The sequence below is a fragment of the Nymphaea colorata genome, chromosome 5 (genome assembly GCF_008831285.2).
Source record: "Nymphaea colorata isolate Beijing-Zhang1983 chromosome 5, ASM883128v2, whole genome shotgun sequence".
NCBI classification, from domain to species: Eukaryota; Viridiplantae; Streptophyta; class Magnoliopsida; order Nymphaeales; family Nymphaeaceae; genus Nymphaea; species Nymphaea colorata.
In genome coordinates, this window is record NC_045142.1 from 14,333,293 (window position 1) to 14,359,935 (window position 26,643).

The 26,643-nt window shown below is 38.9% G+C and overlaps 1 protein-coding gene across 1 annotated transcript in view; it reads left to right on the forward strand.

The window, feature by feature from the left end:
• LOC116254330 (uncharacterized) overlaps nucleotides 1-23,532 on the forward strand; it is a 61,361-nt gene extending 37,829 nt beyond the window's left edge. Inside the window, 10 exon segments of the mRNA XM_050077888.1 lie at nucleotides 5,582-5,796; nucleotides 10,394-10,969; nucleotides 11,078-11,158; nucleotides 11,336-11,421; nucleotides 20,869-21,171; nucleotides 21,946-22,224; nucleotides 22,373-22,447; nucleotides 22,588-22,741; nucleotides 22,830-22,937; nucleotides 23,058-23,532. Coding sequence (XP_049933845.1) covers nucleotides 5,582-5,796; nucleotides 10,394-10,969; nucleotides 11,078-11,158; nucleotides 11,336-11,421; nucleotides 20,869-21,171; nucleotides 21,946-22,224; nucleotides 22,373-22,447; nucleotides 22,588-22,741; nucleotides 22,830-22,914 — 1,854 coding nt within the window. The 3' untranslated portion in view covers nucleotides 22,915-22,937; nucleotides 23,058-23,532.
• Nucleotides 23,533-26,643: the final 3,111 nt, after the last annotated feature.

Sequence of the window (26,643 nt, forward strand, 5' to 3'; positions counted from 1 at the left end):
TATGTGTTTTTCTATTTCTTTTCATATAAACGCTGCACAGGTTTGTTAGGTTTTGATTTCATTCAATAATCTCTCTCGAAAAAGAGGAAACATTTATAGGAGAATGCATAAAGTAAACAAAACACCAAGAGGGGAAGCATATCTATTACATAATATTAATGTTAAATATCTTTAACTGTCGTCTAGAGTCTTTTTGCAATGTTAGGAAGTTAGAGTGTGTTTTTAAAGATTATCTTATTTTATTTTGACTGGTATTGTAATTTTTGTTACCACCAGCCCTAATCTCTTTTAACTTTGAGATTAGGGTAAAGTTAATCGAAGTTTTTATGCTCTCTCTCTCTCTCTGGTCGTAACATGGTATCAGACCAGAGGTTTTCTGAATGCCGGCAGCCAAGTAAGTTTTTCTACGACCCCTTTTTTTTCGGCGACTCCCTTCCTTCCACCTCTCCCTCTTCTTCTTCATCTCGTTTTCTTTCTCTTAATCCACCAGCAAGGAGGCGGTAAGGGAATTGTGCTGTGTGGAGGAGGACCTGATCACACCTATGTGGAAACCGTGATTAGATCCTCAAGTGGATAGTGTGGAGCAGAGTCGATCTGCTGATTGTGGGTATGAAAGCTGTTTGGTGATGCTGTCTAGAGTAGTTTTCGTGGAGCAGCCTATGTCGTCCGCTGTGGAGGAGTATAACAATCATCGGGTGCTCAATTGATAGTCTTATATGGACTGGCTTTTAGAAAAAATCTGAAGTTGGAAGTAACAACAGTTAGAGGTTGTTCTTTTTTGTTTGCTGCTTAGAATTGTGAAGGTGACGTAATTTGTGTGTGGCCTTCTTTGTTGCGTAGCCTGTGGTATTCTTGTGGTTTTCTTGGGCAATTGAGGTATTTACTCCTACACTGGACTGTTGTGGTTGACTGCTGCGTTTTATACACATATATTGTACATCAAAACTCTTTTTTGTTTGGAAATTTACTATGGATGATGGTAGTAAGATGGTAGTGAATTCGAAGGTTCTAAAGAATACAAGATGGCTGAAAACTCCTTCTCTTATGGAACCACAATCAAGCTGAACGGTTCAAATTACGAAATCTGGTCTAGGGTATTCATGATATCTGCGGCAGGTCATAGGATGAAGTATGTTCTTGAAGAAAATGAACCTGCTGAGAAGAAAGACAAATATGCTACGTGGGATAAAGACAATAACATTGTGATGTCGTTGATTATGAACAACATGGAGTCTCATATAGCTCCAAAAATTGCATACTGCACCAAGACTAAAGATATGTGGTCTTTCTTGAAAAAAAAACATATTCTCATGCTACTAATGTTATTAAGATTTTATGGGTGGAGGAGGAATTATATAAAATCCAGTAAGGTGATCAAGATTTGTTCCAATATTTTGCCATATTGACGGCTGCATATGAACGGTTAAAAGCCCTTCGCCCACCTTGCCAGCACTATTATGCATCATACTTTGAATCTGCTATGGTGGCAAAGTTTCTTGCTGGGTTATTTTCAGAGTACATGTGGCGAATGCACAAATTCTCATTGGCAGTGATCTTCTCAACTTAGCAGATACATATATCAGGGTGAGTCGCCTTGTGGTCACCCTCTCTTAGCCTACACATGACACACCAGTCTCTGCACTTGCTTTATTAGGAGGATGTGCCATAGTTCTTATGTTGGTGCTAGGGGACGTGGTACAAGCCGTGGTGCAGGTCGCGGCAGATTTCAATGCACCTACTGTGGCAAATTAGGTCATTTAGAGGACTGATGTTGGGAGATAAGCATCCTCATCTCCGTTCAGCTGGTCCACCAGGGCATGGGGGAGGTAGGATCACTGTAGGCAAAGGGTTTTTTTCATCCCAAGCAGCTTCTCATAGGCTACAACATCTATGGTCGATTCTCCTACTTGTTTTCCTATACCTAACTCATATTCCCTTAATTTAAGAAAGGATGAATATGATCTTGTTTTTGCTCCGAGATCCTCCTCTACGTCTGCCTCCACTGTTGTAGTGGACTCGGCTTTCTCTGTTGGTGCCCCTACCAATGACTCAAGTATGATTTGGATGATTGATTCAGGAGCATCCAAACACCGCTGTAATCAGCTATAGATTTTTTCGTTATTGATCAGGTTCTCTACACCATAACATGTCGGGCTGGCTGATGGCAAGTTGTCCCCCATTATGGGCAGTGGTGATATCTGCCTCCCACACTTGGGCGCCATTACACATGTGCTATATGCTCCTCATTTTCCAATTAATATGTTATCCGTTAGGCAATTGGCTAGTGATTTACAGTGTAGAGTCATGTTTGATCTTGGTTCAATGTTCTTTTTAGGAGTTACAAACTGGGAAGACGATTGGTGGCGGCCATGAATGTGACGTACTCTATTTCTTTTTTATCCCAGTCGATATTGCTGGATCTTCTTTCACATTGATGACCTCTCCTTGCAGTGGCATCTTAGACTGAGTCATCCATCTGTGTCCGAACTTCGTCGTGTGTTTCCAAATATTTCTGCATCAGAGTCTTTCCGATGTGATGTGTGCCAATTAGGCAAGCATACACAGGGCAGTTTTCCTTCGAGTCAGACTCATCTAGTCAGAGTCCTTTTGATCTTCTTCACGTGGATGTTTGGGGTCCTAGCAAAGTTGCTTTTTGTTTTCGTTGCTGGTATTATCTTGTTTTGGTTAATGATTTTACTAGAATCAGTTGGATATTCTTGTTATGGGAGAGATCTAAAGTCATTTGTATTCTTCAGAAATTTGTCAAGTAAATAAAAACTCAGTTTGGTTTTATCGTCAAAAGCATTCGCATTGATAATGCTCTTGAATTCAAATCTTTGCTACTTCAATTTTATGCCAATCACGGAATTCGACCATAATATACTTGTCAACACACGTCGCAACAAAATGGTGTCGTCGAGAGCAAACATCGGCAACTCCTAAATGTGGCCCGCACTCTCATGTTGCATACTCATATGCCCGTCTATTTTTGGGGTGATTCCATTTTTACCGCAGGTAACCATTTTTACCGCATGTGACCTGACTAATTGATTGCCCTTGTCTGCCATCCAAGAATGAATTCTCATTCAAATTCTATATCCAGATCGACCGTTATTTCACATACCTCTCAAGGTATCTGGATGCACCTATTTTGCACACGTCATAGGCCCAAATAGAAACAAACTTGCTGCCCAAGCAATCAAATGCGTATCGTTGGATATTCTGCCAATCAAAAGGGATATTGGTGCTTTGATCCTCAGACCAAGAAAGAGATTATCAATGCGGATTTGACATTCTTTGAGTTTCGTCTGTGCTTCTCCTCTTCAAGTCCCACTATGTTTGAGATGCCAATTTCTATTCCTCTTTCTATTCCTCTAGTGTCACTTGAGTCTATTCCCTCCTCTCCACCTATGTCATGTGCCCTTTTCCTTGATCATTCGTCGTTCATCAAGCGAGGCACATCCAGGATAGTGATACTGATTGTGTATGTTGATGATATTGTTCTCACTGGGGAATGTAACCAAAAGATAACTCAGACAAAGGAATTCCTACAAAAGCACTTTGTCACAAAAATGTTGGTCAACTCCGCTATTTCCTTGGTATTGAAGTGACTCCTAGTAGTAAAGGGGTTGTATTGTCTCAACGAAAATATGTTCTTGATCTTTTGTAGGAAATAGGTTTGTTGGGGGCAAAACTTGCCACACTTTCTATGAATCCACGAGTTCATATTCATGATGATGAATCAAAGACTATTGGCTAGAGATCATACAGATCTTTGATAGAGAAATTTTTATATTTGACTTTCACTCGGCCTGACATTAACTTTGTTGTAAAGAAGCTCAGTCAATTCATGGAAAAACCTCAAAAGGCTTATTGGGAGGCTGCATTAATGGTGATGAGATACTTAAAATCAGCCCTGGGAAATGTATTATGGTTAAAAAAAGATGAACCTATTGACATAAAGGCCTTTAGTGATGTGATGCCTATTATGCAGGATCTATGTATGACGGGAAGTCAACTTAAAGGGTTTTGTCTTTGTTGAAGGTAATCTTATATCTTGGAAGAGCAAGAAACACAATGTGGTTGCCCGATCTAGTGCTGAGTCTGAATATAGGGCTATGGCCCAAACTGTAGTTGAAATGTCAAATCAGCACTTTTAGATTTGGGCATGTCAGTGAATCTCCTAATGAAGATATATTGTGATAACAGGGCAGCCACCTATATTGCCAACAACCCTATTTTCCATGAGAGGACGAAACACATTGAAGTGGATTGTCATTATGTTCGTGGTTTGGTATAGGAAGGAGTAATTAGTACTATTCATGCCTCGTTTGGAGATCAGGCAGCTGATATTTTTACCAAGGCTCTTCCCATATGCGACTTGTTGAGAGGATGTAACAAGTTGAGCATGATTGATATCTATGCTGCAGTTTGAGGGGGAGTGCTAAATACCTTTAACTGTCCTCGAGAGTATTTCTGCAATATTAGGAAGTTAGAGTGTGTTTTTTTTAGAGATTATCTTATTTTATTTGGACTGATATTCTAATTTTTGTTACCGCCAGCCCTAATCTCTTTTAACTTTGAGATTAGGTTAAAGTTAATCGAAGCTTTTTCGCTCTCTCTTTATGGTCGTAACAATTAATATGCATGTTGTAGCTGTTACAGTATAGAATTACCGTTATGCATTGTAAAGAAATTACAAGGGATACAACATGGTTTGGTTGGACCACATTCAATTGAATCCAACCCAACCACAAAATCATGACTTCTTTGACCTTCCTCAAGTTGTAGATGGTTCTAAATCATGAATATCTTGCTTTTTAGCATTTAAAACCTGTCTTCCGTTAATCTTTTTGGCAATAGATCTGCAATTTGATCTTCAATCCTCACAAATTTATGCTCAATCTCCTTCTTGGACATTTGCTCTCACAAAATGTTGGTCTATGTCAATGTGTTTACCTTGAATGTAATGAAATTGAAAGATGTATTGATGACAATTTGGTTATCACATAATAGAAGAGATTGAGAGACCATGTTTGTGACAATGATCTCAGCTATATTCACAAGTATCAGTCTTGGCTATGTCTTGGTGGAGTAAATCTAATTATACAAATAGGTTCCTGATATATCTGTTCAACATCTTGCGAAAAATTTAGGGAATTCAAAGATTGTGAAAAACAACAAAATGAGGAAAAAGGAATAGCTTACTAAGCAAATGAAATGGAAATTTCATGATAGTATCATGATATTCTTGCATCACGACATATTTAAGTATCATTATTTTGGCTCTATTATGTTCCTTTCAATTTTTTCTTACCATATTTTCAAATTATCTTGAGAGATCTTTGATTAAAATCTCAACTTTTTTCCAGAATGGGGCTTGCCACCTAACTATTTTGAAAAGTTTTCCTTTCTGTAGGATTTTGCATAAGATTATGAGCTTTTACGGGCACTTAAGAGGCTAGATATTTGTACGCTAGATGAAAAAATTTCTGTTTTTTCAGTTAACCTAAGTTTTTCTTCTGTCTTATGCATATAGATTCTATGTCTGCTGTCCAGAAATCATTTTATTTTGTTGCAGGAAAACATTATACATGTTCATAGAGTCTGGGTGCCAACTAGGGAGAAAAGGTTGTTGCCTCGTGCTCTGCACTTGCAATTTCATGGTAGAGAGATACATTCTCTTTGTTTTATAGATGTTGGATTGCAAGTCATCTCACGCCAGAGTAACAATTACTTGAACAATGTGTCCTGGATTGCAACTGGAAGTGAAGATGGGACTGTACGTTTGACGAGGTATCCAGTTATATACTGCATATTTTAACTCAGGATTGCATGTGCATGAAATATGTAATAATGTATGGTTAAAACTTAAAAAAAGACCATTTGTGTTATCTAGCTCTGTCACTGTCATGCAATTCTTTCTTCAAGCAAGTGCAATCTTTCAATCTTGGGTATTCTTATAATGACTATGAGCTTAGGTGTGGTTCTCCAACTTCATTTCGATGCATTTTTTTTTCTCTTATGAGTCCTCTGAAGCTTTGTCGATCTCACCTAGGTTATTAAACTCTAGAAAGCTGGTTATTTGTCTCTGAGTTTTGTTGTGTTAATTTTTTTATTGCTTTGCATTTGTAATGGGTAATACAGATGGTTTAAGTGCAGAGAAGGAATCACAGCTTGCTTGACCTGTCTCAGTCTATGGTTGTTCTCGTGGAGTGTTGTCAGCCCCACCCTTAATAGTAGTGATATTCTTTCTATCCTACTTAAACAGAGGCAAAGATTGTAGAACTTGGGAACTTTTTGCTTTGGACCTAATCAGATTGCAACGACCTGGGAGCCTACAGCACTTTTTTGTTTTCCCATCATCTCTACATATAAAAAAGCAAAACTAAATGTTTATATACATGTGTCTATGTGTACATATATATATATAGAGAGAGAGAATGACACAGCAATATTCTTGACCCACAAGAAGTGACCCACAAGAAGTGAGTCAAGACGAACTGTCATACAGATAGAATCATTCAGCATACACATCAGAACGTACCTATACCGTTTAAACTTAGAACTGCAGAAATTGATTCATCTACATATATTTATTTCAGGAAGTATATTGGTGGCTGAGGTCGTAATGCCTATATGGGCATCCCAAAACAACCAACAAAGGGCCATGTTTATGAATCTATTGCTTACTCCTTGGCATTTTTGACATGTAATCAGCTTGTCAGCAGTAAATCAGAGAGCTATATCGACTCATGAGTCTGTCCCCTATTGGCTGAGGAAGGCATGGATGGGAGATCGAAATTGCCATCTTTTGAGGAGCCCTGTCAAATGAAACACCAAAAAGGAATGCCGGGTGGGGACTCGTGAAGGATTGGAGTGCTACTGATTGGAACAGTAGAAGCCTTCCAGATGTGAGAAGGTGGCGCAGGGGCAGAGCATGAAAATAAGATTTAGTTTCGATTTGGTTTTATTTATTATTTTATTTTATTTGGATCCAACTCTAGCATTTTAGGTCCTTTATTTATTGTTATTTTATTTTGGATCCAGATTCAGGGATCCGTTTTAGGCTATATAAAGATGTTTAGAGCCTCTGTAATTAGTCTGGAGTTTAATGAAGCCCTAATTGTCTTTCGGCTTTCCTTTCTGCTAGTTATTTCCGTTTCGTTTTGTATTCCCTTTGATTTTCTTAGTTTAATTTAGACGTTAATTGTGGTTAGATGAGTAGTCATGTTCCCCACTCCATCAAAGTGGTATCAAAGGCCACTAGTCACAACTTTTGTTTCACATTATTTTATTTTATTTGGATCCAACTCAACCACAGCGAACAGGCGAGAAGCAACTCTCAACCTCCACAGCCTACTTTGCCGATCATTTCCAGTCAATCCAGTGTACCCAAAGTTGTTGAATACGATGGTAGTAGCAAGGGCATTGGGGAAGACGTTTTGGGGTCATTGCAGACTCCAACTAACACTCCTGAAATCCAACTTTTTCCAATGATGCTGCAGGATGATCCACTTACTGGTGGGGAAGACAACTTTTTTCCCATCCTCCAATGATGGTGTAATATGGTCTATATGTTCTCCAAGGGCCCCTTGAAAACCCTCCTGCTGGTCGCTTGTTATGCCACTAATCTGGTCGACAACACTGAACCCACCGCCCATGCAGCCACCGAACAACATGAGCAGCCCTGCCGAAACTGCCACCATGCCACTAACCAGCCACCGGCGTTGCAGGAGCTGCCTTCTTCCCCATCAGTCCTTATGGGCAAGTTTCACTACCGCCCTTTCATCTGCCCTCCACCACCATCTTTACTCTTGTTGCCATGTCAGTGACCAGAGCACCACCAACACTGACCAACGAGTGCCGGCCTTTGATGACCACAAAACTCCCACCAACATGGCGACCTTTATTCACCGTTGCATTGAAGAACTGGCAGGATTCACCCTACTTCATGTCCCGTCTGTAGAACAGGCAACCGATGCTGCTACTTATATGTGCTTGCCGCCATGGGGCCCGTCAGCGTGAGAGCTGGTTGCATGCGGCCAGAGCGTCGTCCCGGTGATGCTGTTTTGGCGGTGGTGGAGTTTGGCGATGGTGATGGCGATTGACGGCCATCAGCATCCACTAGACGGCCGTCGGACTGGACGACACAAACAGGCACCGCCCGGTGGCCGCCCTTCACCCTTGTGGCCTAATGCACGATAGGTGTCGGGCCCCTGGACGCCATTGAGTCCCACTACTCAGTCTTGTGTTGGAACCCAAAACCCTCCAACCGAAGGGGTCAAAAAAAAATTGAAGGAAGGAAGAAGAGAAGAGAAATAAAAAGGCAAACCTGAATCTAAATTGACCAGGATTGAGAGGACTGAATTTCTGTTATTATTGGCATCATTGAGGGCGACTTTTCTTCAACCCGGGGAGAATGATGCAGGAGCAGAGCATGAAAAATAGATTTAGTTTCGATTTGGTTTTTATTTATTATTTTACTTTATTTGGATCCAGTTCTAGCATGTTGGGTATTTTATTTATTGTTATTTTATTTTGGATCCAGACCCAGGGATCCGTTTTAGGCTATATAAAAATGTTTAGAGCCTCATTTATAATTAGTATGGAGTTTAATGAAACCCTAATCGTCTTTTAGTTTTCCCTTCTTCCAGTTATTTCTGTTTCTTTTTAAATTCCCTTAGAGATAATCGGCATATATATATATATATATATATATATATATATATATATATAGAGAGAGAGAGAGAGAGAGAGAGAGAGAGAGAGAGAGGGTTTAGGACTTTAATGTTCATGCTTATATGTTCTACTCAATATTTTGCTTTTTGTATATAACGTAGTAACATGGACACTGACACAAGTATCGCTATTCGACTTAGTATTCAAAATTGCCAGGCAGGCCTAGGTGGTGGACCATCAAAAAGGCCTAGATGGTGCTGGGGTGGACTAAAAACAGTAAACGAAAGAAGAGATGATGAGATGGGAAGAAGGAAATGACAAGCAGAAGAATGAAAAAAAGGTAAAAGAAGAAGAAGAAGGACACATAATAATACAGACAATATCAGACCTGCTACTGTATACATGCAGGATACAATATAAGAATGTGTTGATCTGGGTTGGATCCAGAAACCAAACAAATGAATAAATTATACACGCCTTTTCAGGATCTTGTTGATGCACTATTATACTTTTGTTCTGTGGTTTGCTGATACCAAAAGTAATTCATAAGTTGCGTGGCTAACTTATGGTGCTTGTGGTTAGTTTTGATTGTTATACTTTACATGTTACCTTTTAGTTGTTCACTTGTTTGTTAATAGTTGTTCGTTGTACAACCAGCATGTTACTTTGTTAATTATCAACTTCCAACTTCATTTAGTTTTTTTATCTTTACATTTTCTTTTGTTTTTATTTTAGTTTCTATTTATTTTATCTTTACCTTTTACATGACCTTTCTTTTCTGTGGGGAAATTCCTGAGATTTTGCTGAGAGAAGACCTCACCTTAAATATCCTGAGAAAAACTTCATTAATGAAACCGGAAAACTGTGTTTGTGGCTATGGTTTTTAAGTAATGACCATGTCTTCAATGATATAGTTGCTCTCGATAACTTACGAAATTCATGTGTGTAAATATAATAACTCTCTCTCTCTCTTTCTCTTTCTTTCTGCTGTCTTTGTAAGTGGGCTTGTAGGCTTTCACCAGAGAGCCTGGCTTGCTTTCAGGCCAGGCTTTCAGCAGTCTGATATTGTTTGAGCCTGTGATGTCCTTGTGGATGCCCATCCTATGGTGTATTTTTACATGTAAACGTATTATTTTAACATTACTGTTGTGTTGCTGTTTAAAATTTTATGCATTGTCAGCTATTCTATTTTTACTAGTATAACCAATTACCTTACCAAATGATTAGACTAGATTACTCCAAGGCATGCATTTAACCTGCAAGATACTGCCATGGGGTTAAAACAGGTTTCCCTCTCCTTCCCAACCATTTAGTTTTCTTTTCTTATTCGTTTCTATGACAACTTATAGCATGTAAAAGTGCTTTGCAGTAATGGACTGTTGAATTCCTCAAGAGAAAATCCTTCCTTGTCCTTTCATTATTTGTATGGTAAATCAACTTTTGTTGTTTTTACTTGGTTATCTTTCCTCATTCTGTAGATGTCTAACCATTCTGTGCAATGTGTCCTTGGATGCTGAGACACTTGCCGTTTAAATTATTGATATCGTCCCACTTAAACATGTAGCAACTGAAGTTGGAGATGCTCATTTATGATTTTTTATATGAGCCAGAATAATGCCTTTTTATTTTGAAGGATGTTGCTGTTGTTTTTCTCCTTGTTTCTGAGCCTAGGTGATTGAAGTTAGAAACTTAAGTTGATTATATGGTGTAGGTACATTACAGATGAAATGGGGAGGTGGTCCTCATCCAAGCTGCTTGGAGAGCACGTTGGTGGATCTGCTGTAAGATCCATTTGTTTCGTCAGAAAATCACATGGCTTTTTGGTCAATGGCAACTGCAAGACTCTTGGTGAACATGGAGGCAGTGCTTGTTCATATGCAATAGAAGATCCTGTTCTACTTATTTCTGCTGGGGCAAAGCGGGTTTTGACATGCTGGATTTATCATTCTAAAATAACATCTGGGAGATTTGTGGAAATTGGTCATACACCTGCAGAAGAAAATGCACATGCTTTGGATACTTCAGCAGGAGAAGATAAATTAATTTCTTTCCATTGGCTTTCCAATCATGTGCCATCAAAGTTTTCCAGTACACATAGGAGACTGGAAACTAGAGAGGAAGTCCCTGGGAATGTCAAGAACATTTCTTTAGATGGTTCTTGCATTGCCAAAGCTTCTGATGTACAGAATGGTGAGCCTAGATCAAAACACGTGCATCCTAAGGAAATTGAAAATGATTGGAGATATTTGTCCGTGACAGCTTTTGTTGTGAAAAGTCATGATTCCAAGTAAAAAGGCACTTGCTTTCATGCTGACATACTTTTTATCTTGTCAAGTCAAAAAATTGTTTATTGCCTTCTTGTTTTCTTAATGTAGCATTTTCCATGTTCTATTAGGCTACTAGCTTGCTTTGTTGTGGTTGCGTGTTCAGATGCAACACTTACATTACGTGCTCTTCTTCTGCCATGCCGGCTCTGGTATGTGCCTAATCTGGTTATCCTTTTTGGAGTTTCTTTTTTTTTTTACTTTTTTTTCTTTTTATGCCCAATAGTATTATCCATTGTCGAAATATTCTGAATATGGTACACTAGAAAGCACAGCCCTGAAAACTTATTCTTTGTGTATTTTGAGATTTCTCCTTGTTTTCTTTGCAGGTTTGATGTTGCTTTACTAGTGCCCCATACGTCTCCTGTTCTGACGTTGCAGCATGTTGTCATTCCCATTTATATGGGGGGTCAAGGTGAGAGATTATGCATTTATTTTTTAAGCAGTTGAAATATTCATTTCATGCCACAACTGTTGCTGCACGCAGATAGGAAAGAATGAAGGAAAACAACCAACTGTGACCTCTTATGAGTATTGATGATTGGAGCTCAATGCATATCCTTCTTGTTGTGCAGAGTAGACTAAAAATTGGCAGATATTTTTAGGTATTATTGAAGTTTGATTTTCCTGGAAAAGCCTTAAGAATTCAAAATAAAAAAAATAAAAAATAACAAAAAGGTCCAAAACTTTATGAATTTTTGTGTTCTACTTATTTTCTCACAAAATATTGGTAAAGTTTCAAAATAGTTATTAAAATAATAGAACAAACAAAAAATTATAATATGCTCAATTTGCAAAATATCAGGTTCCCACAATGTGTTTGTTATGGAAATATTTTCAAAGTATTGAGATTTTCACCTTTTTTTGGGAGAAAAACTCCAAACTATGTGGCAATGAACTAAAAGGCAAAGTAAAAATAAAGTTTTATGGTAAAGTAGGTATTGTTTCATATAAATTGGATACTATCTTATAAATAGCCCTTTTCTTGTGGTTATTGCACTGCGACTTTTGTAAGGGGTGTGGAATCATAACATTCACGCAACAATACAAGTCTTTAAGGTATAGAGAGAGAGAGAGAGAATCCTGCCCTCCAAAATGCATGTGCACCATGCCTCTCTTCTTGGAAGACACACATCTTGGAAGGTGCAGTTCTGTCTATCTCTTCCTCCCTATCTCTCTACCCCTCTCTTCAATGCAAGCCTGTCAAGATGGTCTCCCCTTATATTTTTCATTCGACCAAAATCATTCACAAGAAGAGGGATGAGACCTTGAGAGAGAAGGGGCTGCAATGCAATCAGGAAAAACCTTGCAATAATGGCGGGGTGCTCTATTACATACAACATATCACAATGATTAGATACAAAAATGCCCTTTACAAGTAAATTACGAGGTGCCATTAATGAGGCACCAACTAATATATGACACATTGGATCGGATTAATTGGATTTACCCTAATCCAAACACCACAATGACCTTTTCTTTTCACTTTTTATCAAATTGTACATGCTTCTTGTTAAGATGTGTTTATATTCAGTTTTAGGTTTAAGAGGGTACTTTTGTAATAACTTTTCCTTTAGATGGTTCTCTTGTAACTTCTCTCTCTCCTCTAGTCTATATAAAGAGGAGTTAGGGCAGATTTCGAGGTTAATCAATATTATTCTTTCTAATATTATCATGGTATCAGAGCTGCAGCCGTCTCCTCCTCCTCGGCGCGCCGATTGAGCGGCGCCACCCGCCGCCTGACCGCGCCCATCGCTGCGCTTCCTCCGCCCGCTCGTGTCCACCCATCTCCGCCCGTCGCTGACCTCTCCACCCGACGCCTCCGCCCGTCGCTGTCCTGACCTCTCCACCCGACGCCTCCACCCGTTGCTGTCCTCTCCGCCCGACGCCTCCGCCCGCCGTTGCTGTCATCTTCGCCGCTGCCCGCCGTGGCTGTCATCTCCGCCCGCCGCCGCCGTCCGTCGCTGCTGCATCGCCGCTGCTGTCTCCACTGCTCCTCCGCTGCTCTGCACGCTGATTTTCCTCTCAGCGTCTTCGCTGTCGTCTCTGGTATCTCTCTTCGTTCAGCTCTGTTGTTGCCTCTTCCAGCCGATCAGACTTATGGATTGCTGCCTGCGTTAACTGCATATTGCTTCATGATCAGCATGTTGTCTTTCGATATGTGACTGTCTTCTTTTGCCTGCACTTCCTATTCCGTGGCTCGGTTTCCTCCTTTGTGTTGAGCGATGTTTGAAATTAGCAGTGGCGCTAATACCTCTTCCTTTGTGTCGTCGGGAGAGATGAAGAGTTCCCCATTTTCCAGCATTATCACCAAAATGGATGGGGGTAATTACGAGATGTGGGCCATGCAAGTAAAAAGAACCTTGATCGCTCATGAGAAGGAACATCTTATATTGGAGCCCGAGCCCGTACAGAAGGTAGGAAAATATACTACTTGGTTTAAAGATAATTCGTTGGTTATGGTATGGATTGTTGGTACTCTTACTCAAGACATTGCAAATGAAGTCCTGCATAAGGAAAGTGCAAAGGATATGTGGGATTCCCTTGCAGCCACCTATTCACAAGCAAGGAATGAAACAAGAATTATGCAGCTTCATCATGATATTCATCAGATGCGCCAAGATGGTCGACCTCTTCATACTTATTATTCTAGTCTCAAGTCCATGTTTGAGAGACTAAATAGCTACTTTCCTGCATGTAAGTGTGAACAACAAAAGGCATACAGAGATATGCTTATGGTCGGAGTATTTCTGTCTGGATTAGACTCTGTTTATGAATCAGCAAAGAATCAGATGCTCACTAGTCCCTCGATTCCTCCTATTGATGAAGCTTATAGTAGGTTAAGCAGAATTCCAATCCCTTCATCGACTGTTCTTGATACCACTTCTGCTATGCTTGCTACTCGTGGCAGAGGTGGGTCCCTCTTTGCCCGAGGACGAGGATACCGTGGCCGTGGCAATACCCCTTCGCGCCCAGTATGTCAGTTTTGTCATCGCATTGGTCACACTGTGGATAAGTGTTGGCAGAAACATGGTCGTCCAGCTGTTGCCAATCAGACTGTATTTACTGATTCTCCAGAGCAGCCTAAGACTCAGCATACTGTTTCCTCCAGTGAGTTACGTGCAGATGATATTATCTCTCAGTTGAGAAACTTGATTGGAGATAGACCTCAACAAGCTCCTGATCCGACCACCTCTACTATCACTACTGCTGCCAGTGCATCTTTATCTGGTATGTATTCTGACACTACAGATTGGCTCATTGATTCGAGTGCATCGACACATCTCTGTGGAGACAAGGCACAGTTTACTTCTTATGTCCCTACTCCACCTGGTCGCTCGGTTATTCTAGCAGATGGCAAATATTCTCCAGTTGTTGGACTTGGAGAGGTCCAACCTACTTCATCATTACCGTTGCAACATGTTCTTCATGCACCAGAATTCCCACATAGCCTACTATCTATCAGTCAGATTACCAGAGATTTAAACTGTCGTGCGATATTTGACTCCTCTTCTCTTGTGTTTCAGGATATACTGACGGGCAGGGTGATTGGCAGTGGCCGTGAACAGGGAGGTCTTTACAGGCTAGTGCATCCCTTTCCCTTTGCTGGGTCTACCTCTGCAGGGTCGTCCTCATCCTCGGCTTATACTTGGCATCTACGTTTTGGACATCTACCGTTTCAAAAACTGCTGCATGTTCTTCCTCAGCTGTCTCCTAAGTCTTCTTTTCAATGCGAGTCTTGTCAGTTGGGCAAACACCATCGGTCATCCTTTCCTCCGCGGCCCAGTAGAAGTAGCCATTCTGTGTTTGAGTTACTTCATTTTGATGTTTGGGGTTCGAGTCGTACACCTGATCTTCAAGGTCATCGATATTATCTTGTTGCTGTCGATGACCATAGTCGTGTTAGTTGGGTTTTTCTTATGAAGCATAAATCTGAAGTGGGTCATGTAATCAAAAATTTTATCAATGAAATTCTGACTCAGTTTGATACTTGTGTCAAAATTGTGCGCTCTGACAATGCTCTTGAGTTCTGTGCTTCCTCTTTAGAACAATTTTTCAGGGATAAGGGTATCATCCACCAAACCTCTTGTGCCTATACTTCCCAACAGAATGGGGTTGCTGAACGGAAACACCGTCATATTCTTGATCTTGCCAGAACCATTATCATACATAGCCATGTTCCCCATTCTTACTGGGGAGATGCTGTTCTCACAGCATGCTATCTTATTAATCGAATGTCGTCATCTGTGTTGGGAGACCTTATTCCTATCTCTGTCCTCTTTCCTGACAGAGACTTGTTTTCTGTTCCACCTCGTGTTTTTGGATGTGTTGCCTTTGTTCAGTTGCTTGGTCCTGGGCGAGATAAGTTGTCTCCTCGGGCCATCAAAACGATCTTTGTTGGTTATTCCCGCACTCAAAAGGGATATCGATGTTATGATCCTTCTAATCGTCGGTATTATGTGAGTGCTGATGTTACATTCTTTGAATCCACCTCTTTCTTCTCCCCAAATGGAACTCAATTAAGGGCGCCTGAATTGAATGATGAAGTCCATTTTCCTCTACCTCTCATGAATTGTCCAAAACCAGTTGATCCACGCTTTGGGGCTGTCTACCAACGTCGTACTAAACCTGTTGCGCCTGTTCACTGTGCACCTGTGCCTTCACCCAGCACGCCCAAGGTAATTCCTGACACAAACTCAGCTGACAATTTTTTATGTAATGATGACATAGGAGAATGTCACGAGCATGTTCATGCTCCTAATGAACTTGATATGCCCATTGCTCAAAGGAAAGGCAAACGTAGTTGCACTTTGCATCCTATCTCTGGTCATTTATCCATGGATAGACTCACTCCTATGTACCGACAGTTTGTCAAGGGGCTGTCGGCTATTGCTCTTCCACAGAATCCCATGGATGCTCTCTCTGATCCCAAATGGGCCGCAGCTATGCAAGAAGAGATGGATGCTCTTCAGTCTAGAGGCACCTGGACACTTGTTACTCCTTCAGCTGATGCAGCCATTGTTGGTTGCAGATGGGTCTTTACTATCAAATACAGCGCGGATGGCAGCATTGACAGATATAAGGCTCGTCTGGTTGCAAAAGGCTATACTCAAACTTATGGGGTTGATTATTATGATACCTTCTCTCCTGTGGCACGACATGCTTCTTTACGGATTCTCCTTGCTGTGGCTGTCAGCAAGAATTGGTCCCTATCACAGCTTGATGTCAAAAATGCCTTTCTCTATGGTGACTTACATGAAGAAGTGTATATGCAGCAACCACCAGGGTTTGTTGCTGAGGGGGAGTGTCAGAAAGTGTGCAGATTGCGAAAGGTGATTTATGGTCTGAAACAGAGTCCTCGAGCTTGGTTTCAGAAATTGTCAGAGAATATTGAGAATGAGGGCTTTAGACGTTCTTCGGCCGACCATTCCCTCTTTGTCAAGAAGACTTCTACAGGTACGGTGATAGTTCTTGTCTATGTTGATGATATCATTGTTACAGGGGATGATGATCTGGGGATTTCCAACATCAAGGATGTCCTTGGACAACACTTTGTCACCAAGGACCTTGGTGAACTACGTTATTTCCTCGGTATTGAGTTTGCCAGAAATCAAAAGGGCCTTATCATGTGCCAGAGGAAATACGTTACTGATGTTTTGCAAGAGACAGGGATGCTGGGGTGTCGACCTGCATCCACGCCTATGGATATCAATACCCGCTTGTATGATGATGTTACTGAAGATGTTGATGCGAGACAGTATAGAGGGATTGTTGGGAAGCTCCTATACATCACTGTTACTCGACCTGACATTGCCTATGCTGTTAGCAGAGTGAGTCAATTTATGGATAAGCCCAAGAAAGTTCATTGGGATGCTGCTATGATGATTCTTAGGTATCTAAAGAATTCACCAGGAACGGGACTCTTCTTTCAGAATGGTACCTCACTCACTATATCTGTGTATGTTGATGCCGACTATGCAGGATGCCCCTCGGACAGAAAATCCACTACTGGATTTTGTGTGTTTATTGGATCCAACTTGGTTACATGGAAGAGTAAGAAGCAAACTGTGGTTGCCAGATCAAGTGCAGAATCTGAATATAGAGCTATGGCTCAGGGTACTGCTGAAGTTATGTGGGTTAGATCCCTGATGTTGGATCTTACTGTCGAAGTGCCTCTTCCTATGCAACTGTTATGTGATAACAAAGCTGCACTGTTTATTGCTAATAATCCGGCTTTTCATGAAAGAACCAAGCATGTTGAAGTAGATTGTCACTATACCAGAGACATGATTCAAAAGGGGTTTGTAAGTACCTCACACATTTCAACTACAGGGCAAACGGCTGATATCTTTACTAAGGCTCTTGCAAGGGGACCATTCCAAAGCTGCTGTTCCAAGTTGAGCCTATTTGACATATACGCTCCAACTTGAGGGGGAGTGTTAAGATGTGTTTATATTCAGTTTTAGGTTTAAGAGGGTACTTTTGTAATAACTTTTCCTTTAGATGGTTCTCTTGTAACTTCTCTCTCTCCTCTAGTCTATATAAAGAGGAGTTAGGGCAGATTTCGAGGTTAATCAATATTATTCTTTCTAATATTATCACTTCTAAACTATGATCAACTTGCCTTTTACCATCCAGAGCTTGTGTTCTATCTATTGTGAATATTTCCACAACCCAAATCTGTTCTCACAAATTTGGGTTTAGCCTCTTTTATTAACCATTCATTGCAGAAAATGTTGGTATCTCAATGTATTTGCCTTTGTCTGTGATGAATAAGATTGAAAGACATATTGGTGTTGTTTTGATTATCACATAATGTAAGGTTCAATTGATTAACTCCTTCACTGCTATCAGCGGTGACTGACCTATGTAACCTTAACAAATGTCATTACCTATGGATCTATATGCTGCCTTGGTGATTAATCTGAAAATAGCCTTTTGTTCTCTACTGGTTCATGATACCAAACTTATTCCCGAAAAGAACATAATATCCAAAAATTGACTTTCATTCATCAGTACTCCTGCCTTGTTTTTGTCATTTATAAACAAGTAATTCATGTATATCCTGCCTTGACATGTTCCATTTATACAAATGGCCATCTCAAACTATGCCCTCCAAGTGTCTAAGGATCCTTTTACATGTCTTATACACACTCATGTGTAAGCTAAGCTTCCTGGTTGATTGAATAGCAATGTTAGGTTGATTGAAAGTGAGGTATTGCAGCAGTGTAAGCTGTGATATTTTATGGGATCCTGATGGAAATCTCCATCAAGAAAACTCATCATTTAATCAAGGATGTCTAGAGTCCCCAAAGGTTTGCAGTGTGTCATGATGCTTTGCTGGGAATGTCAAGAGTGTATTAATGTTGTGAGAGGGACTGCCTGTAAGGTTCCGTCGTCTATTTCCCTTTGCCTTCATGCCTGGACCAACTTGTCCTACAGCATCGATCATGGCTTGGAAGGAAAGTAGATTGACAGTGTTGAATGGAAGCCCTGCCTGGTAAAACCATCTACTAATGATTTGACATACAATTTGTCTTTCTTCCTTATATCGATTTTCCAAAGTTGTCTATTCCATCAGAATTGAAACATCTTCTTTTCTACCTACCTCCATCCCAATAAAATATTTCAACTCTTCAAGATCTTTCATCTTGAAGGTCTACTTCAATAAATTCTTAAAGTTGTATTCATGTACATGAACTCTTAGTTATAATGATGTCATTTACATATATAAGCAATAAACTAGTGACATTTATTTCTTAGTAAGTGAAAAGAGAATGATCAAGTGGACACTTGCAAAAAATGAAATGTTGAATATGTGGGGAAAAACTATCAAGCCAGGAATGCGACACCTGTTACAAGCATAGAGAGGGGGTTCTTTCATGGTCTGGGGCTGCTCCATGTATACTTCCTTTTTTGAGTCTCCATGTAGGAGAACATTTTTAACATCTAACCAACTTATTTCAACCATGATTTACTACCAAGGATATGACCAATTCTTCCCATCTTAACTAGAGGAATGAATATGTCATCATAGTCTTGACTATACACAAGCCTGGACTTGTACCTTTTAATTGTTCCATCAAGTTTGTATTTAATTTTGTAACCCATTTGGAGCCCATGATGTTTTTCCCTTGAAGTGTAGACACCACTTCCCAAGTCAGACATTTATGAAGGCCTTCTATTTCTTCATTTATGGCTTCTATCCATAGACATGACTTGATAGCTTGATCGAAAGAAATTGGCTCATCCTATTGAAAGAACTCCTTTCTCTCTATCGTCTGTTTTTCATGTCAGATGAATTTTGACATCAAAATCTAACATATCATGCATTATAAAATGTTTTTAAAATTAAGAAAAGGACAATGTTGCTGTAATAGGTTATCACAATATTTTGACAGATGGTTTTCTGTTTCTTTTTATGTGTGTGTGTCTATGTATATATATATATATATATATATATAGATCACATATGTTTTTTTATTTTATATGTTCTTTCTTTAAATGTGTTGTATGAATTCCTTCATTTACATTCCTTGCTTCTGTTAGTCTTCTAGAGTTGCAACTAAGGCTGTGTCACATAGGTACGGGTGCTGATATGGGTATGGGTTTGGACTATTTTCAAAAGACGTGGGTACGGGGGTACGGCTGTATATATATATATATATATATATATATATATATATATATATATATATATATATATATATATATATATATATATATAACATAAATTAATAAATTAATAATTCAAACAAAATAACACATTCATGATTCAAAATTTATAGATTCTAAAGAAGACACTATTGAACAAAATATGAAAATGCAGCTCTGTATGCATTTCCTAAGTGTAAATGGTGTAAAGAACAAAACCAAAATCCTAAATTTTGGATAGGAAAGAACTCAATCAACTTTGACCGAGCCTAAATCGAACGGATACGGTCTTGGGTATGTTGACCGCATCCAATGCTGTTTGACCAGTACCCAAGAAGTACCCGGGACAGTACCAGCACCAGTACTGGTGTCGTACCTGACCGGCATGGGTACGCTGCCTTTACAGCAGTACCCATGTAACACAGAACTGAGGACATTTTTGCTTTGTCCTAAGTAGCAAGTCCTTAGTTTGTGTTGGTCATGCTTTTAGAAAATCGAGTAGCTAATCTATTTTCAAAGAGATTGACAAGGCAAAGGTTCTGGTTATTGAAAAGCAATTCATCAATAGCATAGGAGCATGTGTAACTTGAGAGTGGTGTGAGAACGGGACACCTTGGAGAAATTTGTGTTGCACTTAGGTACTGATTCAAATCCAATCTGTATGGCTCTTTATTACTATCTGTGCATTCTTAACCATATTGGTCTTTTGTACGTACAAATGTAAAACAAGGTTTGATGTAACTTCTTGGTTTGTGTTATAAAACAAAAGGAAAGTAGGCAATTACCAATACATAAATTGTGCCTCTTCAGGCCCCTTTGTTCTTGATCATCAAACTTTTTTTTACTGAGATTTTGATGGTCCTCCTAGTTCATCTAACATGAATATCAATCTTTTGTAATTTCATTGTTATGCTCCATAATTTTTTATATCATCCTGGATCAAGGTTCAATGTGCTTATGATCTTACGAACATATGCTGGTGCTACATACTAAAGAAGGTTACTTTTTTGATCAGTTACATTCTGTGCACAAAATCTTCATAAACTTGCATGTTCATGGGCATATGCACACATGGCTTTTGTCAATTTATTCATTTAAACACTGAGGGCACACCTACACAGATCAATGTGGCAGGAGCATATGCACATAAATATATTGCTTCAAGGTAAAGGATATATCTCGTCTGACTGTTCCTTCACTAACATAGGTGAGGTGCAGATTGAAATCTTCTATCTTGTTGTCAGTGGTTCTACAGATGGAAGCATCATCTTTTGGGATCTGACTGAAACTATCAGATCTTTCATGTTGTGGGTGTCTGAGATTCAACCTGAAAAGCTGATTGACTGCAATAGGCGGCCTCGCACTGGTAGAGGAAGCCAGGGTGGGAGATGGTGGAGATCATTAAATAAAGCATCAAAAGAAAAAGACCCTGTCAAATCTGAGTTCTGCTGGGATGACAAAAGTGATAATACTGAAAAGGAAGAGTATAATGTCGAAAATAATGCACAAGGTTTTCCTCTAAACTTTTTAGCTTGTGCTCTAAATGTTGGTGACTAAATAACATAAAACTGGAAATTGACAAGTTTATATTAAAAGTATTTCCAGTCACAACAAACAGAAAATGCCAGGCATGATTGTCTAGAAAAATGTTAAGAATAAGTTACAGAATCCATGTACAAAATAAATGAAGTACCTTTAATCATTATGCAGGGTTTCATTTTTTTGAAACTAGTTTAGAGACTCCTTTCTCACTACTCTACAATCCCTACACTCAATTGATATTATGGAAGTTAGTTTTAACACCTTCTCTATATGCAGAAGATAACGAGAATAGAAAGAATCCTTTTGTCTGCTCCATATCCTAAGTAACATGGACTTTTCAAAAAAGGTTATTGAACTCATCTTAACAGGACTTGGGTGCAGATGTCGGTGCACAGACTGTTTTTCTTTTATGATGGATCAGTAACAGAGTTATAGCTCGCTATTTGTTAATTTTGTTGCTTGTAGACATACTCATGCTTTTTTGAAAATGCCACACCCTCGTCCGCTTCTGCATCCACACCCTTGCCCTGCACCCATGTGACATAAAGTGTACTTTATGTCCCCATGCCTCGATGTACTGTTTCTAAACGAAATGTCCCCAAATTGATGGGTTAGTCACTTTCCTCATGTAGTTGTAGTGATTTTAGTACAAGGGGACATCTTTATGTCAAACTCTTAGCAAGCTTACCAACATTATGTTCAGATGGTTAATTTTCAATTTTAACACTGCATTTCTTTATAGCAGGCAGACTCTTGGAGGATCACATATTGTCTAACAGAATTCACGAAATTCAACCATTACATGTTATGCACAATGTTCACCAATCTGGTATCAATTGCCTCCATATCTCCCAAGGGAAAGAAAATGTTTTCCATGTAGTAAGTGGAGGAGATGATCAGGCACTACATTATCTATCTTTTCAGTTGATATTACAACAGGTAAATAATGAAAACATGGTAAAGAGAGAGCAAACACATAATTCTACAGTATGCTTGGACGAAATGTTGCTTCTGGTTTCTGGTTAGTACAGCCTTTCCATTCTTAGTGTCCTTACTTTTATCTTATCTGGCTTTCAATTCCTTTTGCCTGTTTCAATAATCTTCATTGCCGACAAAATAAGATGCATATTCTTGTGACTGTTGGATGCTAAGGAATTTGAATGTTCTAGACAGAAAGAATAAATACATGCTGAGATTCTTACATCATCATACAGTTGCCTCAGCCCACAACTCTGCAGTAAAAGGTACAAGAACCATTCTTGAACTTGATCTACACTATGGATATGTAGCCGTAGGCTATAGGCTCAAAAGTCACCACCCCGGTATAGTTCGTCTCCAGTAAAATGCAAACCATCTAATGTTATCTCTTTTAAATTTCCTGTAGGAGTGTGGGTTGATGGAACTTGGGTTTTCTCAACTGGTCTTGATCAGAGAGTACGTAGCTGGCATCTTGGAGGATGTGGTAAAATGATAGAGTGTGCATGTTTGATTGTTGATGTTCCCGAACCAGAGGGTTTGGATGCAAAAGCCTGTGGAAGGTAACAGTCACCGGATGATGGTCTGGTCTCTTGTTTATCAATTAATGAAGTCCCATTAACTCTGTTCTTCGTCTCCAATAAATTCCAGAGACAGCTATCAGATTGTCGTTGGTGGAAGGGGAATGCAAATGGTTGAATTTGTGGTCCCCTATGACACTGACTTGGTTTCATGAATTGAGCTGCATGGCTAGTCAAGGTGGCAACTTTTTTGCTCTTTGAAGTATTATTAATTTGTTTATTTACATGCTTGATTGATGATTTCTGATCAAACCAACTTTTCATGCCACTTACAATCTCACATTCATATCCTTTTCAGTGGATGCTTCAGAAGTAGCTGTCAAGGGCTCGAACTAGTTTGTGTGATTGAAATAAGACTGAGAAATCATCCATTCCAAGACCTGTCTCATGTAATTCAAGTGACGCTGCTGTCCCATGAAAGGGGATTTTGGAGAAAGTGAGAAGATTAACGGACCATTTCAAAGATGGTGAAAGAAGGTTTTAGAAGTCTCTCCATGTCAGGAAGAAGATCCTAGCCCACTTTGGAAATGCCTTTCATATTTCAGTATGAAAAGAATGGGAAGAATGTTTTAGGATCTAGACCGCTGAGCACTGGAACTAACCTTCTTTGTTGCCATTTGTCAACAGAACGCCTTTCTGGTCATATTCCGTCAATGCAAACTTTGTTAAGGCTCACTTTTTTCGTGCTGATTATGATGCACATGGACTACTGGAAATTGTGTGTTGATGATTTCTTTGCCAGTTTATAGTTCAGGATGACTTGTACTCTTTAATTTTCTTTAAAAACTGTTGCAGTCGACAGGTTGAGAGAAAAAAAACATCGATTAACTGGCTCTAATCTCTATAATAAGGAGATTAGGGCTACGTTAGAGAGTTTACAAATATCTTCAATGGAAAAAAAGAAAGTTTAAAAAGAACTATTTTTAAATATTTCAAAGAATTATATAAAAACTAAAAGCTTTCTAATTAATCATTCTCTTTAAGTTGGAGCAAAAATATCATGCTCAGCTTGTCATAATATCTAAAAAAATCGCTAAGAGACTTGGTGAAAACATAACTTGATCTGCATATGATACATGGATGGTGGTGAAAACATAACTTGATCTGCATATGATACATGGATGGTGGCTGCATATCATACATGGATGGTGGCTATGGCGGCTTCTTGACCAAGGTCTTGAGTGTAATGGTAGTTCTCTCATATCAAACTGAATTGTTTGCAATGTAAATGGGTGCTTTGTTATCACAATATATCTTCATAGAGAGAGAAACAAACAGGCTTAGGCTAATTAGCATGGGTTTAACCTTAGTCATTTTAGCCACAGTTTGAGTCGTAGTATTGACATTGTGTTTAATTTTTTGCTTCTCAAAGATATAAGGTTGTTTTCCACAAATACATAGAATCTTGTGATAGACTTTTTGTATTTGATTGAGCCTGCATATTCTGCATCACTTAGACTTCCACTTTCAAGGACTTACCATTTGCGAATAACAATCCTTTGCTTGGAGATGGTTTCAAATATTTGACCATTATTAATGTTGCCACCCAATGAACATTTTTGGGTTTTTTCATGAATTGACTTAACTTCCTCATTGCAAGCTAATGGTTTGGTCACAGTAACATAGAAAAGCTTACCAATAAAAGATTTGTATGATTTATGGGTTTTTCTATGAATTGACTTAGCTTTCTCATTGCAAAGATAATGGTTTGGTCATAGTAACATAGAGAAGCTTACCAATAAAAGATTTGTATGATCGTGAATCCACTAATTCTGATTGATTATCATGAAAGTATATGCATGGTAAAGTGGTTGGTTTAGCTCCAAACATCCTGGTGTCCTACAATAAATCAAGAATATACTTTCATTGGGATAGTACTACACCTTGCGTGAGACAATTCTATATTCAAAAAATATCGTAGTTGATCAAGATCTTTCATCACAAAATATTTTTGGATGAACAACTTTGTATCAAAAATTTCTTGATTGGAGTCAGGATAATATTATCAACATCCACCAATAAAATGGTCATATATTTGGAATTCTTTTTAATAAATAGTGAATGATTAAGAGGGGATCTCTCAAAACCACATTTTGAGACTACATCAAAAAACTTGTGGAACCATAGACGAGGACTCTACTTGAATTTCCTGAGTTTGCACACTTTTCCACAATTTTTCTTATCGTTCAAACTTAGTGGTTATTGCATGTAGATGGTCTCATCGAGTTCCCTATATATAAATGCATTCTTTACATCAAACTGATACATGTGCTAGTCTTGGTGTACAACCATAGAAATGATATGACAAATAGTTTCCAACCATGTGACAAGAGAGAAGGTTTCAAAAAAGTCATCATCATATGTGTGAGTTTATATGTGAGAGTTTACCCTTGGCAACCATCCTAGATTTCTATCTTTTCACAAATTAATTCAAATAATATTTCAAAGTGAAAACTCACTTGGAGCAAACAATGTTACAATGAGGAGGATGATCAACTAGTTTCCAGGTTCCTTGATGGACCACGGCCTCCATCTTATATTGCATAGCTTGTCTCTACTTGGGATCTAAGAGAACTCATTGATCATAAGTGGAAACTATATGGGCAGTCAGAATATGAATAAATTGTTGCATATTGTCACCAACATTGTTAGTAGATACAACGCGAGACGTGATGCAAAGTACATTGTGGTTTACTTTTGCGAAGAACAATAACTCCTAACAAAGAACTGAAATATTTTTAGTGGGCTCAGATGGAGTAGGCACACTCACCTCAGTTGTACTTAACCTCCTAAAATGAAGTTGGGGAACAATCATGAGAGGAGTCTTGTCAACGTGTGTAGTCCAGCAGAGGATCACGAAATTTGGGGATACTAGAAGGCGACTCACATGAGGACTCCAATGGAATGAGTAGAATAGGTTATGGATCAAATGATAATGATATCTTAGTAGAGGTAGGAGAGAAATTGTAATAAGACTGAGACTCAAAGAATGTGACATGTGCATTGATATTTTCATTTTGAGTAAAAAGGTCAAAATATTAACTTTTATCATTTCTGAAATAATCAATAAAAATATATTTTGTTTTTCGAGTGGCCAGTTTATCATATGTAGGTTCAAGAATATGAACAAAGCACGTGCATCCAAACACTTTGGGAGCAAATAGAAATAGGGATTGATGAGAATACACAAGTTTAATAGGAACTGATTGCCAATGGAGGATGAGAGTAAGTATTTGGTCAAAAAACAGGCAGTGGGAATGACATCTCAAAGTTATAAAGGTAGATGAGTATGAAGTATTAGGGAACAAGTCACATTTAAAAGTCGACGATGTTTTCGCTCAGCTACACCGTTTTGCTTGGAGGTATGAGGACAAGTAAATTGAGAAGAAATGCCATTGTCAAAGTAAAATTTCATTAAAATAGATAACTTGAACTAAAGAGCATTATCAGTGTGAATGTTTTTAACAAGAATACCAAACTGGGTCTTTATTTCAATAATAACGTTTTGAGAATACATATGACTTCAGACCTTTATTTCAAAAGAAAACCTGTGACATGAGAGTAATCATCAATAATGACAAGAAAATACCAAAACATCGACCTACTAACAACTTTGCTAGAACCCCACACATCCACATGAAAAAGATAAAAAAACCACAACTGGATGGACTAAGATCAACAAATAATTGTTATGGGTGTGCTTGCTTAGTTGATAAGCTTCACATTGGGATGATGCTAGCACTGATAAATGAGATGTGGGTGATTGACCTTGCACAGATGGATGACCCAATTTGAAATGTCATTGAAAGGAGGAAGATGAGGACACAGATGAAGTGGAGGAGGCTGCAATACCCATGGAGTCTGATAGGATGTAGATGACTCAT